General features: G+C 35.0%; 1 protein-coding gene across 1 annotated transcript in view; it reads right to left on the reverse strand.

Moving 5' to 3' along the window:
* The window catches only part of LOC120246583, a 207,714-nt gene that overhangs the window by 190,838 nt on the left and 272 nt on the right, over positions 1-16,604 (reverse strand). Inside the window, exon 2 of the mRNA XM_039254219.1 lies at positions 15,944-16,200. Within this exon, the coding sequence (XP_039110150.1) occupies positions 15,944-16,200 (257 nt within the window). The remainder of the gene's footprint in view (positions 1-15,943; positions 16,201-16,604) is intronic.

Here is a 16,604-nt window from a genome sequence, read left to right on the forward strand (position 1 = left end):
TACAGTTTTTGTATTATTTGGGTAAATACCCAGTGGTGCGATTGCTGGGTTATAAGGTAACTCTATTTTTAACCTTTTGAGGAACTTCCATAGTGTTTTCCAGGGTGGGTGCACCAGTTTGCATTCCCACCAACAGTGCACAAGTGTTCCTTTTTCTCCACACCCTTTTCAATACCTGCTATTTCTTGTGTTGTTGACTTTAGCCATTTTGACAGGTGTGAGGTGATATTTCATTGTGGTTTGGGTGTATATATCTCTGATGATGAATGATCTTTTCATGTGTTTGTTGGCCATCTGTATGTCTTTGGAGAAAGTCTGGTTCATGTCTTTTGCACATTTTAATTGGATTATTTGGTTTTTGGGTGTTGAGTTGCAAAGTCCTTTATATATTTTCAATACTAACTCTTTATCAGATATGTCATCTGAAAATATCTTCTCCCATTTAGTAGGGTGTCTTATAGTTTTGTTGATAACTTCCTTTGTGTGCAGAAGCTTTTTATTTTGATGTAGTCCCAGTGGTTCATTTTTGCTTTGGTTTCCCTTGCCTCAAGAGACAATATTTAGAAAAATGTTTTTGCTGGCAATGTCAGATAAATTACTGTCTGTGCTCTCTTCTTGGATTTTTAAGGTTTCAAGTTTCACATTTAGATCCTTAATCCATTTTGAGTTCATTACTGTGTATGGTGTAAGAAAGTGATCCTGTTTCATATTTTTGCACGTCCAGTTTTCCCAACACCATTTCTTGAAGAGACTGTCTTTGGCCCATTGCATATTCTTATGCCTTTTGATGAAGATTAATTGACCATATAATTGTGGGTTTATTTCTGGACTTTCTGTTCGGTTCCACTAATATTTGTGTCTATTTTTTTGGCGGTACCATACTGCTTTGATTACTACAGCTTTGTAACATAGCTTGAAATCTGGAATTGTAATACTTCCAGCTCTTTTTCTTTTTAAAATTGTTTTGGTTATTTGGGGTCTTTTGTGGTCCCATACAAATTTGAGGATTGATTATTTCTAGTTCTGTGAAAAATGCTGCTGGTATTTTTATAGGAATTACATTAAATCTATAGGTTGCTTTCGGTAATATGGACATTTTAACAATATTTGTTCTTTCAATCCAGGAGTATTAAATTTATTTCCATTTGTTTGTGTTGTGTTCACTTTGTTTTCCCATCAATATTTTATAGTTTTCAGAGGATTGGTCTTTCACCACCTAAGTTGGGTTTATTCCTAGGTATTTTATTATTTTTGGTGCAACTGTAAATGGGATTGTTTTATTAATTTCTCCTTCTGCTGCTTCATTATTAGTGTGTAGAAATGCAATGGATGTCCGTACATTGATTTTGTATTCTGTGATCTTACTGAATTCATTTATTAGTTCTAGTAGTTTTTTGTGGATTCTTTAGGGTTCTCTACATACACTATCATGTTACAGGCAAATAGCGAAAGTTTTATTTCTTTCTTACCAATTTGGACATCTTTTATTTCTTTTTATTGTCCAATTGCTGCAGTAAGGACTTCCAGTATTATGTTGAAAAAAAACTGGTAAGAATGGATGTCCTTGTCTTGTTCCTGACCTTGGGGGGAAAGCTCTCAGTTTTTCCCTATTGAGTATGATATTAGATGCAGGTTTTTCATATATGGCCTTTATTATGTTGAGATATATTCCCTCTAAACCTACTGTGTTGAGGGTTTTATCATGAATGTGTGTTGGACTCTGCCAAATGTCTTTTCTGAATCTATTAAAATGAACCTAATCATTTTGATTACACAACTGTGACCATCACATGGGGTGATCTAAAGACCCATTAGAATGTAATCTTCTCATCATAATCCTCTCTGCAGGGAGGTGGGAAAATAATCTCACATACATTTAAAGTTAGGCTGAGGTATCCAAATCCTTAGAGCTGTGCTACCTCAAGCAGTTCCATAGTTACATTATTTCTTCCAAAGTCACTACTAATCAAGTATAAAACAAGATCTAATTTTGACCTAAAAGTGCTATTTGTGAAATGAAAAAATTAATATTTTCTATCTGTGACTTAACATCCTATGGTTTTAGGGGATTTCAAATCATTTATGATTTTTATAAATGATAGAGGTATCGGTGTGTATCACATTAGGTTATGGTTTAAGCATGTATTCAGAATCAGCTAATATGATTCAAATGATTAAAAGGAGCATGTATTATGACAACAGCATGTTAGAACAGCATGTATGTACTACAACATACTAAAATTTTACTAAGGTCAGTTCATTATATGGCAATAGTTCATTTTGTTTTAATTTTGTGAGGAACCATGACAAAATTCATTAGTAACAGCTTACTGATCAGAAGAGAGAATGCAATTATTAAAAATGACAAAGACTCTGAGACTTTGGTAAAGTACAAGACTACCTCTGTGCACTTACTTCCTCATCTGAAAATGGAACTTACGATGGTAGGCCCCTCTTAGAGTTCTTGCAAGTGTTAAATAAGTTAATGTGTGCAATTTCATCGATTAGTACTTGACCTGAGGTGCAGTCTTATGAAGTGACAGAATACACTGGCTTTACATTTCAAGGACTCATATTTGATCCCTCTCTTTTATATTACATTGAGGATTCTCATGACTGCAGTATAGCTCTTTGCTACTCAAAATATGGTCTGTGAACATAAGCATCTACCAGAAGATTGTTGGAAATTCAGAACTTGGGGCACAATCCCAAACCTCCTGATTTACAATTTAAATTTTAATGTTTGTTAGGTGATTCCTATGTACAATAAAGTCTGTGAGGTGCCAATACAGGTGCTCTTTTAAATTATTCTCTATACCACCTTATCTTACCATCTCTATACACCTAAATCAGTCCACAATTATCTCATATTAGTTGACTTTTACTACATGAAGTTTCCTTTTTAATTTAGCTAAATTAAAATGTATAATTTCATAGATAAAAAGGATTAAAAGGTAAAACCTCCAGTTATAAAATCAATAAGTAATGCAGATGAAAAGTACAGCAAAGAGAATATAGTCAGTAACACTGCATGGTGACAGGGACTGACTACACTCATCATGGTGAGCACTGAGTAACATATAGAATTGCTGAATCAGTATGTTGTCCATTGAAACTGGTGTATATTGTATGTTAACCATACTTCAATAAAAGTTTTTAAAGTATAATTATAAAATGAAAATCCAATTAAAAATGAAGTAGATGACTATATGAAACTTTAAAGCATAAAATATAAAAGTGAAGGAGGAGGAAAAATAGACAAATTGCATTTAAAGGCTCATCAATTTCTTGGAATGTATCAACCAAAAAAGCATATTCTTTCCTTTGCCATTTGATTTGTATTTACAGCCTGCAATTTGATCAGGTGTGAAGGGGAAAGTACAGAGAATGTGTACAAAATTTGACTGATGCTCTCTCTGTGTAACGGCTGAGCTACAGAGGTTATTGCACAGCACTGTCCAGCACTTTGGGGCTTTAAGAAAGCAAAACAAGAAAATATGAATTATTGTAGAGTTTCCTAGACCAAAATGCATCAGAGTACAACATAAGTAAACCAAGGTTCAAAGACTTCCACTCTACAGAAAGAGATTTAGACTGTGATGTATATGAAATAAAATGCCTTAGATAGATTCACGGACAAAGTCGCCCATAGGGCACCAGAAGGAGAGTAAAGTCAGGGATCAATGGTGATGGGCTATTCAGAGAGCCGGTTTGATAGGTTTCAAAGTGCTGTAGTATAGCCCGACTGCAAAAGTCATCTGTGGTTTTGCTGGGAGGGGATCTGTAACACCATGTCAGTGTAATTCTCCATGGGTTTAAGTAACTTTTCTTTTTTCTAAGATCCTGACTTAGATTGGTATTACCCTTCCAACATTCCTTGACCCTCTGCTATATCAAATGATTCCTATTATTATACAATGTCTGCCTTCCCATCTTTAGTAACACACACACACACACACACACACACACACACACACACACACACACAATGTGACCTCCCTTTGAAGTGATAGGATTTCTGCAATCTGAGTGTATCAATCAGGATTTCACAGACAAACAGAACCAACAGGATGCACAGGTAGATATAAACATCGGTAGGAGACAGGTAGAGAGAGAGACAGAGACAAATATATATGTAAAGCAATTTATTTTAAAATGTAAAATCATTCAATTGTGGAGGCTTTGTGAGTCAAGCATCTGATGGGGGAGGCCTAGAGACCAGAGACTCAGGAAAACGTTGCTGTTTAAGCCCAAGATAATATGCCAGAGAATTCCCTTTTGCTCGGTGAGGTCATCCTTTTAGCTCTATTCAAACTAAAGGCCTTGAACTGATTGGACAAAGTCTATTCACATTTAGGAGGATAATCTGCTTTACTCAAAGTTTACAGGTTTATTTATTTTTATTTTATTTAAATCCAAGTCAGATAACATATAATGCAATCATGGTTTCAGAAGTAGAATGTGGTGACTCATCACTTACATATCACACCCAGTGTTCATCCCAACAAGTGCCCCCTTGATGACCATCATTTAGCCCATCCCCCACCCAGCAACCCTCCAGCAAGCATCAATTACTTCTCTGTATTTAAGAATCTCATGGTTTGCCTCCCTCTGTTTTCATCTTCTTTTTCCTTCCCTTAACCTATATTCATCTGTTTTGTTTCTTAAATTCCATATCATGAAGTCATATATTTGTCTTTCTCTGACTGACTTATTTTGCTTAGCATAATATATTCTAGTTCCATTCACAGTGTTGCAAATGGCAAGGTTTCATTCTTTTTGATTGTTGAGTAATATTCTGTTGTATATACATATCACATCTTTATCCATTCATCGAAGTTTACAGATTTAAATATATATCTCATCACAACCACTCTCACAGAAGCATGCAGAATAATATTTTTACCAAATATTTGGGCATTGTGCCAAGACATGTTGACAAATAGAATTAATCATCATAACTGTTTAATTTTTTTATGTTTTATTTATTTCTGGGAGAGAGAGAGACAGAGAGTGAGAGAGCGTGAACAGCGGAGGGTGAGAGAGAGAGGGAGATACAGAATCTGAAACAGGCTCCAGGCTCTTAGCTAACTGTCAGCACAGAGCCCAATGCAGGGCTCAAATCCACAAACTGTGAGATCATGACCTGAGCCTAAGTCAGATGCTAAACCGACTGAGCCACCCAGGTGCCCCTCATCATAATTGTTTAAAAAATGAATTAAGGGGCGCCTGGGTGGCTTAGTCGGTTAAGCGTCCGACTTTCGCTTAGGTCATGATCTTGCGGTTCGTGGGTTCGGGCCCCGCGTCGGGCTCTGTGCTGACTGCCAGCTCAGAGCCTGGAGCCTGTTTCAGTCTGTGACTCCCTCTCTCTCTGACCCTCCCCTGCTCACGCTGTCTCTCTCTCTCTCTCCTAGAAATAAATAAAAAACATTAAAAATTAAAAAAAAAAATTAAAAAAGTGATAAAACATCTTGATGTCTGCCTAAAGACATTCAGTAAAATTGGAAAGACAATATCTCAAAAAACTGACATCTAAAAATATAGTAATTAACTCCACAATATTGGTTATTATTCTATACTGAATTTATTAGTATGCCATCCTTCTTCATCAGACTTCATTTATAATACTTTATGTCATTTGTATATCCATAGTATTTAATAATGTTAACGTAAAATGTATATATGTGTGTGTATCTGTATTTCTTGTTCACAGTCTCAACAGACTATATCATTCATCCACTCACTTAATTGTTCATTGAAAAATATTTACTGATTACTTGTGTCAGACATTCATTTAAATGCTTGGAAAACACAGTAAACACAATGGAAAAAATTATAATCATTCACCACATTTCTTAAGTTATGAAACTTAAAATTTTGCAGCATCTTGAACATTTTTATCTTGAAATTCTACCTGGTACGTATCGCTTATCTCTTGGATATATGTTTTTCTCCATTTCAACTTGTCTGAATTGATTATCTCACTGGTCAATTACTCTCAATTACTCTTCCTTGAACTCAAAAGTGCCACAGCTTGCCAACCATAGAAAACAATTCTAACAGAAACATTTCTTTATTTCCTTGCAGCCAACATTAAATGCAAACAACCAAAAGCCAAAAACAACATAGAAACATAAAAACCAAAAAACATTCACTTTAAGTCACCTTGGATGACATTACTTCACTTATGATGTCTAATCTGCAGCTTGCCTCAACTGAGTGGAGTAAAATATTCTGCTACATGTCTTCCTACCATCAGTTTTGCATAATATATAGTCCAATATCCACACAACAGAAAGAGTGTTAAAAATCAAATTTCTTTTTTTAATGTTTATTTTTTTAAGAGAGAGAAAGCGAGAGAGTGAACACAAGTCAGGGAGGGGCAGAGAAAAGAGGCTAGAGGATCTGGAAGTGTGGTGTTCGAACTCAGGAACCATGGGATCATGACCTGAGCTGAAGTCAGATACTCAATCGATTGAACCATCCAGGTGCCCCAAAAGTCAAATTTCAATGTTAGTCACTTGCTTCCTTCAACTAAAATAAATTCTGTATCTCAGTTGTCTATGCACCCCTGCAGTTTTCTGCCTGAACCTTATTCCACTTATTAACACAGCATTCTCCAGCCATATGGAACTTAAGAATGTGCATCTTTGTCCTATACTCTGGATCTTGAACATGCACTTCCAACTACCAGGGATACTTTGTCTTGATTGACAATTCATATACATATTTCAGGCTTCTGCCTAAGCATCATTTTCATAAGGATGCTTTCTTCACTCCTAATTATTATGAATATTATTATATTATTCCCTAACTTTGTACTTCATTTCATAGCACTGGTAAGTTCATAAGCATATATCGTTATTTGTTTTTTAGCTATATTTCCTAATCAGACAATAGCTTCATAAAATATATAATCTGGTCTACTTACTTATTCCAGTACTTTAGCAACAAGATTTGAATACAACCTGTGTTGAATTAGTAATTGTTGAATTAATAAAGGAGTAGAACATTATTTAGATATAGAAACATGAAGTCCTTATATAAGAGTGGTCTTTAATGACCCACACATTACCATCTAGTCCCTATTCATACTCTAATGTGAATCTACTAGCTTTTTTCAATCTCAAACAATGCCTTATTGCCTCTTTAAATTTTATGGATCAAATTTCAACTGTTCCCTGTACATTTTTTTAGTTTTCTTTGTGTGTTCTTATTCCTATCATCCTGGACACAATCGCTTGCTTGAGTTTGTCATAAAATCTAGTCCATTCATGCTTGGCAAAGGATTCCACTGCTAAAACATCTAGTCTTACATTACCAAACATTTCATTTTCATTTTGATTTTCCATGTGTCAAATCTTCTAATTACATTTCCTCTTATGATTATCTAGCATTTATTACTACCTAAAATTATTTATGTATTCTCCAGATCAAAATGGAAACTTCTTGAGAGCAGCAAATTTTGTTACATCATTATTCACTGAGTCTCCAGTTCCTAGATCATTTTGGCATCTGCTAAAAATTAATAAACACTGTTTTATTGATTGACTACGTACTGTGCCCTTATATATTTTTAAAATATTTTTGAAGACATATCCATTTGATAACAGTAGAAAGGAATATGAATAATTGTTTTCATTTTTTTAAAATTATTTTTAAATAAAACCATTTTCTGTGATCACCTAGAGTTATATAAATAGAGTGTTTGTGATCAGACAAAATACATTTTACTTTTGTCTGATTAACAGCATGTTTAGGAAATTATAATCTCAGCGAGACAAATTCTTAAGTGTACCATCATTGACATGACCAAAATGTGCTACACTGCATAGGTGAATTGTAAAAAGTAATGAACACTAATGGTTCCAAGAATAGAGTGTCAAGCTTGTCAGGGCAGATTACACAAAGCTCCATGAATGCAATTCTTTGGAGTTTCAGTGACCTCATCAATCAGATAGGGATAATAAATTCTCTCTCATCTAGTGATTTTGATGATTTAAAGAAATACCATATATGAAAGGTTTAAGATATTTCCTAACATGTATTAAATAGTTATTGCTACCTATTCATATTGTACCCATATTAGTGAATATAAGGATATGGTATCTCATACTGAATCACTAATATATAGACATGTAGGTGATAATATTTATTCTATATTTGAAGTATGGATATGTTTTTAATTCAAGTGCAAAATTAAACATGACCTCTGAAATAAGATGAGATGTTGCACTTTCCATAATAGCTTTTAGTTATTTCAGAAATGCCTGAATTACAGTTTTATTACCTACTGATATTTAGTGAAACAGAGTGGAAAAAAATCAAGAAGCACATAATTTACATGAAACAAACTCAAGAGATGTGTATGTAGTATTATATAAAACTTTTTGATGAGTTATAGAGAAGTCTGAGCAATTAGACTCTAACTGCCCTTGGCCAACTTAAGTACATAAGGTAAAGTAAACATAGTTTATACCTTATTTTTCTTTTAAAATGAAATGTCTAAATCTTTTACTGAGTTGACTAGAGTGCATCCATAGCATGTAGAATGACCTCATTTATGAAATAAACATGTTGTGTCAAATACATGTTACTCTCAATTCCAATCTTGAATTACACAGTGAAAGAAACTATATAAAATGCATAGTAGTTAAATACATTACTGGCATGGCCTATCATTTGTGTGGAAGAGAGGAAATTGAAACAATTGGTGAGAATGTCCACTTTTTCTGTTATTTGATAATTCTTGTCTCCATATAGTATATATAATTAAAACTTGGATATATTTTCCTATTATCATCCTAATTAATAATTTATCATAGTTTTAAACAGATATTTTAACACTAAACCTTTCCAGTGGAAAATAAGATTCAACTGGCGAGGCAGGAGGAGGTTGAAAATAACATTTACAAAAACATAAACATCTGCTCCAGGAATCTTTACTTGCTAAGTGATATGCAGTATTTCATTACATGCAATATTACTCAGCCCTGAAAAATATGTGTGTAGAGAATACAATGTTCAGACTTAGCTTTTTTGAAAGTTCTTTCCACTAATCCACTAAGAGTTTCACACTGGACAAATTATTTTGCTTGGACCAACTTTGGTTTCCTCATTTTTAAGATGTAAATATTAATAACAATAATAATTGTGTCAACTTAATATATAATAGATACAAGGAATATATGACATGTAAATCACCTATCTGATAATAACAGTGAACACTGGATAGATCAGTTACTATTGTTACTCAAATCAATAATAAAAATGCTGAATTCAATTAGTAAGTGACAGAATCCTTTTACAACTTACCTACTCGGTTATAGAGCCATCACACTTTTTGTAAGTAAGCAAACTTACTTGATGATATAGAACATGTAAACAAATTTAATTAAAGAGTAACATTAAATAATTTCTTATGAAATATATTTTACTGAAACAGTATAAATGTAGAGCAGGAATAAATTCTAAATAATCAGAGGTTTTATTTTAAAAATCTCAAATATCTACAAATATTACCATTCACTGATTTGACTAAAAGATGCGGTTGGAAATAATCATTTACATTTCTCCTGTTTCCTTTTTATTCTCCATTTGGCCTGTAATTACATTAAGGTTACTATCAGTAGAACACTTCCCACTGTGCATCCCTATGAAATAATTGCACCACACGGCAAATAAAAGGTTTATATTCAGACTGTTATTTTGGGTTCTTCAGCAACACAAATGCACCTGTTCTCAACACAATTAGGATAGGCCATATTGAAGATAATCAAAACAAATAATGAGAAATGGTTTGCTTGATTTGCAAAATAAGGCATAATGCCTACTCAGGCACTGGCAAAGCTTTGATAGTGATGCTGTGTGGAATTAACATATTTAATGAAAATTGATTTTGTTTATGTACAGAGGTAATGGATATGCCTGCATAATTTCTGGGCATTGGCTCTCAGTTATTAATTATTATTTTATAATTCACCCAAGACAATTCAAGCCAAAGGTAGCATCTGTTTGGCTCTGAGGTTCTACTTAGATTTAATTTTCCAGTTCAAGAGAAATAGCTACAGAGAGTCAAATAAACTATTCAAGGTCAGAAAAACAGTAATCTTCCTTGATTAGTGATATACTGCAGCTCATATAGTGAATTACAGGAGTTAACCAGCAAAATAAATTCTTGTCCACGTATTAGCAGAGAAAAAAGTGGGAGAGTAGATAAAGAATTGGACTGATACATGTTTTGTGAGGGGGGGGGAGTGAGTGGGTGTGTGTGTCTGTATGTGTTTAAGATTTATTTATTTATTTTTAGAGAGAGAGACAAAAAATGTATCCCAAGCAGGCTCCACACTGCCAGCACAGAGTCTGATTGTGGGCTCAGTCTAACAAAACCAAGAGGTTATGACCTGAGCCAAAATCAGGAATCAGATGCTTAACTAACTGAGCCACCCAGTCGCCCCTGAATTTAACTTTTAAAAACACTTGCTTTAAGCACTTGAACCTCTAAACCACTATCCTGATTGGTACATCTTCTACAGATTGGTTAGTTATGTAACCTTGACATTTGCATAGTGCTTTTACAGTTTAAAATTCATGGTAGCATTTAATTCCATTCCAAACAATAATTGCAATAGAGATTTTGTTAACATTATTACTTCACAAAAGTAATCTGTAATGAAACTGTATCAAGAAATTGAGATGAAGAAAGAATATTATAAAATTCATACATTTAATCAGTGACATGGAAGGAGTCAGATCTTTGACTATTGTATAATCCAGGACTGTGTATCTACTTAATTCTGTAGTAACTCTCTAATACTAATCTTGCTGTAAAGGTTAGAATGTGGCTCAATCAATATTGGATTAAATGAATTGTCCTGAATTCTCTTTCTGTTGTACACTACTTCCTCATTCAGATACATTTTTTTAATGTTTATTTTAATTCTTTTTAGAGAGAACAGGAGGGGCAGAGAGAGGGAGAGAGAGAGAATCCCAAGCAGGCTCCATGCTGTTAGTGCAGAGCCTGATGTGGGGCTCAATCTCAACTATGAGATCATGACCTGAACTGAAATCAAGAGTTGGACACTTAACCAACTGAGCCACCCAGGTGCCCCCTGATACAATTTTTTTTAATGCACTGTTATGATTCCAAGTATATTCCTCTGTGAAACTTTGCAACTTTATAGAAATTATCTCAGGCATAAGGCATGAAGGAGTGTTTTAGTTCCCAGTTTTGCCTGTCACTAAATCACTCTTAAAATATAATGTAAATATTATTTTTAGGGAATATTTGTCTCCCTTTAGATAATTAAGTTATAGGACTAGTTAAAAATGAATATATTAACAAATCACACTGCATGAGAATCCATCAAATCATGGCTTTGTGTCTTATAGTATACAATCATACATACTAAATATGCTGTCTATGAAACCCCTGTAGAGTTTAAAAGGAACAATCTCTAGCATTAATAACAATTCTATATTTTAGCTTGGTATTTTTGAGCAGTTATCTCTCCCTTTGTATGGCATATATTTTGATTTTTTAAAGAATAAGATTTCAGATAAATTTCTCTAAAGACTAATTTATAATATACTAAATGACATAAATTTGAACATTTATCAACCAGAAAAAGGTAAAGAGAATAAACTGCCTCCTCATTGCTGTAGAGTTAATGAAGCGATATTCTATGTAGCTTTTCATGTCCACAGTATAAGTTCATATCACACATACTATCATTTGAGTTTAACAATTGTATATAAGTGTGTGCTCTTTCTCTACACACACACACACACACACACACACACACACCACACCTTCTTTATTTATTCATCTTATGATAGATACTTAGGTTGCTTCCAGATCTTGGCTATTGTAAATAATGCTGCAATAAACATAGGTGTACATACATCTCTTTGAATTGGTGTTTTGTTTTATATGGATAAACACCCAGAAATAGAATTGCTTATTCTAAATGGCATTTTTCACAAAACTAGAAAAAATAATTCTAGCATTTGTGTGAAACACAAAAGACTCTGAAGAGCTTAAGCTATCTTGAGAAGGAAGAATGAAGCTGCAGGCATCACATACCCTGATTTCAAACTACACTACTAAGCTATAGTAATCAAAACACTATGGTACTGGCAGAAAAATAGGCACATAGATCAATGGAATAAAGAGCCCAGTAATAAACCCATGCATAGAAGGTGTGGAAAAGACAGTCTCTTCAATAAATGGTGTTGGTAACATAGACAGCTATATGCAGATGAATGAAATTGAACTGCCAGCTTATACCATAACAAAAATAAGATCTCATTTTTTATGTTTCTTTTTTTAAGCTTCTCTTTTATTAATTTTGAGAAAATACAAAGAGCAAGCAGGGGGTGGGGCAGGGGACACAGAGAGAGGAGGAGACAGAATCTCAAGCAGGCTCCATGCTATCAGCGCTGAGACCAACGAGATGCGGGGCTCAAACTCATGAACCATGAGATCATGACTTGAGCCAAAATCAAGAGTCAGATGCCATCTGAGCCACCTAGGCACCCCTAACATATTTCTTATAAGAAGCTGATCAGAGTTCTATAAGCCAGAAGTTACATAAAATGACTTAAATTCTTCTGAAAATAATATATGAAGTTAAAAATTTTAAACATATATATTTGAGATGTATGAACAGTACCCATACAGTAACACTTACGAGAATCCATAACTTTTGTAGGTAAGGTGGAAAAATAGTGTACTTTTACAGAATGAAATACTCTTTGGTGAAAATGTGGGAGATAGTAAAATGTGCCAGAAAGATTATCAAGTCAATACTTTACAATAAATCACTGTTAAGCTTCACCTTCTTTTCATCAAATATCTAATTGGATACACACTATGCATCGCTTCTCTGCCTTTTGGATAAGATCAAGTGTGGAAACACACTATTGCAGTTACAAAACTCATCAAAATTTCACGTTCATTCTATGAAAAATCAGATATCTAAAGATAGAGAAATTATTAAAAAACATGTTTACACCCTGCTCCCTTATTATAGGAAATGATTATTTGACAAACAAAGAACAGTAGCTATGAAAAATGCCAGAAGATATTCACAGATGCAAAATAGCTTGATTACACTCTATTTCAACTGGGCGTCCAAAAACAGCTGATTCAGTGGGTGCTTATTAAAAGCTTCTGAAAAAGAGCTGTCAACAATTCAATTTGCTAAGGAAAAAAAACTGTTGAAAGGAGATAGAAATGGGTCTAAAATTTTCACCTTTTGGAACCAAATATACTGGGTACTAAAGGCTTACTCTGATCAACATTTGTGCAAATATTTTCCTTTTCAATTTTAACACATTCTAAATTTATAAATTTGAGTGGAGTGTGGAAAGTGTGACCTGTTTTTCCTGAGCGTTAAGTTTTTTACTTAGTTTTATCAGGCTTAAAGCATAAAGAAATATTACATATGTCTAGAAGAAACAGAGGGACATCTAAAGTTTCTTCCAGAAACTTTCTATAGAATTTAAGTTTTAAGTCATTTATTACATTGGTCTTGATAGACATACCCTTGATAAATATCATTGCTATTCTTTCAAGAGGAGTATTTCTTCTTAGAAATATTTTTCTTAGGCATCTAATTTCAGGTCTATAAATGAACTAATGGTTTTGAAGAATCCTGCCTGAAGCATAGGACTGTGGGGAAATTGTGCAGTAGACACACAGCACTCCAATGTACAGAATTGAAACCTGACTAGAGAATAGTAGAAGTTTCAAAATTGTTACATCATTCTTTGTTTACTTATTATGTTCTCAATAAGTAAACTATTTAAAACTACCAGGAGTAGCTGGAAGCACTTTACTTAAACCTGCTTCTTTGCTTCTTCACCGCATGCTAATTAATATAAATACACTTACAGAGTTAAAATAAAAAAGAAACCAGCCTCAAAAATTCCCTGAGCAGACAAAATTAGTTCAGTCATACAAATAAAGCTTAGTCTAGCTTATTTTGCAAGACTTCTTGTTTATGCCTCTAGAAATCATAAGCAAAACTTAAACTGTATCCCAAGGTTGATATGAGGTAACCACTGACCAATTTCTTATCATTTAAGAAAATTCTAATAGTATAGCCAATCACTATCAAGAGGAAATAGTTGCTGCCTTCTCACTACATAAGCTGCATTATGACAATTTATCCCAGAGCCTTATTCCATGTTTTAGTTTGAGTGTTCCTGGTTTGCAGACTGTCTTTTTGGCATGTGCATAATAAACTTTCAGTAATTACTATTTCAGTGAATCATTGGTTTTACTTCCATTTCTGAACTTTTGAAAATATATTATTAGATATATGGTATTAGCTATAAATGTGATTAACATATATAATGTATATAAGTGTATTTAACATTAATTCTAAAAATTATTGAAAAATTGATATCTGCCCATTAGAATTGCAAGTTTTGAGTTCAAAAACAGGGAACACTCTCTGTTATTTGTTTTCAACATGAAACAAAGAACGCCTAAGGAATATATTTGAGTAAATAATAAATCAAACTAGGAAAGCATCTCTCTGCACAGATTCAAAATAATTTCTCCTGAGTGGTGAATGTGTCAGATGTATAAGGAATAATATTACACACAATATCCAGGATTATGAGATTAGTACTGGGAACAACTCTGAATATTATAATATTACATAAACATTTCTTATCAGTATATTTGGTTAAAAAACTTACTATGATCTTTAGAAGATATTTATACAATGATACTGCACTCAAATTTATGTACCCATATTTAAATAATGTTTTTTATAATTGTATATAGATGTATATCCCAATATTTATTTTAAAATATGACTTTAACTGAAAATTTGTATATATAGTTATTTTGCAACATTATCTTTCATTTTTTTCTCATTAGTAGTCTCTGTCAAATAAAAAGGCTGGTTTTATAATGCTCAGATATAGAGAATTTATGACAGAAATTTTATAAACTCAGATTATGAAGTTTAGGGAAATGTTCTTAAATAATTACAACGGCAATTTTGAAATTTTGAAATTTTGATAATTTGTAAAATTTCACTTTTTCCTTTTCTTACCCTTCTCAATGAATTATTCTATAATGATATAATTTTTAAAGCATTAAAAGTAAAAAGAATTTTCGCGTGCACTCTCTCATACACACAGGAAGGACAGGCATTATTTTCTTCAATTAGAATATGCACAAGGAAGGTTAGAGAATTTGAGATTTGCTTAAGGCTACTCTGATGCACAGAGTAAAAATAATAAATGATACATGATATATAGTGAATAATATATTGTCAAATAATAAATTGTGAGCTAGGTTATTCTGTAGTAACAATCAGCCCCAAATCTCATGGGATAGCACAGGAAAAGTTTCCGTTTTGATCATGGAAGAAGTCAGGGTCCTGGGTTGTACATAATTATATGTATACATAAGGTCACCTGGGTGGCTCAGTTGTTTAAGAGTGGGGCTCTTGGTTTCAGCTCAGGTCATGATCTCACAGTTTGTGACTTCAAGCCCCAAGTTGGGCTCTGCTGATAGCAAGGAGCCTGCTTGGAAGTCTCTGTTTCCTCCTCCCTCTCTCCCTTTCTTTCAAGATAAATTAAAAAATAAACTTGAAAATTATACGTATACATATATAGAAACATTTTATATATAGATAATGCATACATACAAAACTGTGCATGTATTATATATTATATAACACGCACATTATATATGTTAAAATATGTATTACACACTTAAAATATGTGTATTATATAACATGTGTGTATGTATATGAATTTACACATATATGGTAAATAATACGTACATGTAGATACTGCGTTGGTATAAACGCGATTTATGCTACATCCTCTGGTAGTTACTATACTTGTGATACATGTTTGCACGTATAAAAACACCACGAGAGCACCCAGAATGGGCCCCGCGCCACGGGTCTACCTGGTCCCCGAGAACATCCAGGAAGGGCACCCGCAGGGCAGCCAGTCGGGCCACAGCAGGGCGACCAGGTCAGCGTCGGCAGGCTCAGGAGCCGCCGCCCGGGCGAGTCCAGACCCGGAGGCTACGAGGACCTGCTCCTGGAGCACTTCCGGAAGATGTTCCGGGAGCTGCCCGTCGGTGCCCCGCCCCCCGCCTCCCAACACGGCCAAGCAGCCAGGGTGGCGGGCGGCGCTCGGGTGCTCGAGGCCACAGAAGGCCTGCGGGCGCCGGCCGAGAACCGGAAGCAGCGCTCAGGCGCCGGCCGAGAACCGGAAGCAGCGCTCAGGCGCCGGCCGAGAACCGGAAGCAGCGCTCAGGCGCCGGCCGAGAACCGGAAGCAGCGCTCAGGCGCCGGCCGAGAACCGGAAGCAGCGCTCAGGCGCCGGCCGAGAACCGGAAGCAGCGCTCAGGCGGGCGGCAGCCGCGAGAGGCGGCTGTGGCTACGGCCCTCTCACCTGCCCAGGTGCGCGCTCTGCTCGGCCACGCGGCCGAGAGGCTCAGGTCGCCGCGCGGGAGACGGGCCTCTTCCCCCTGCGCCTGGCTGCAGGGTGAGGCCCACTCACCCAGGCTCCTGCTGGTCGGCCGTGGGTGGGGGAGTGTCGGGAGGGCCCTCTCTGTGCTC

This window comes from Hyaena hyaena, unplaced genomic scaffold (genome assembly GCF_003009895.1).
Source record: "Hyaena hyaena isolate Hyena2069 unplaced genomic scaffold, ASM300989v1 scaffold_473, whole genome shotgun sequence".
NCBI classification, from domain to species: Eukaryota; Metazoa; Chordata; class Mammalia; order Carnivora; family Hyaenidae; genus Hyaena; species Hyaena hyaena.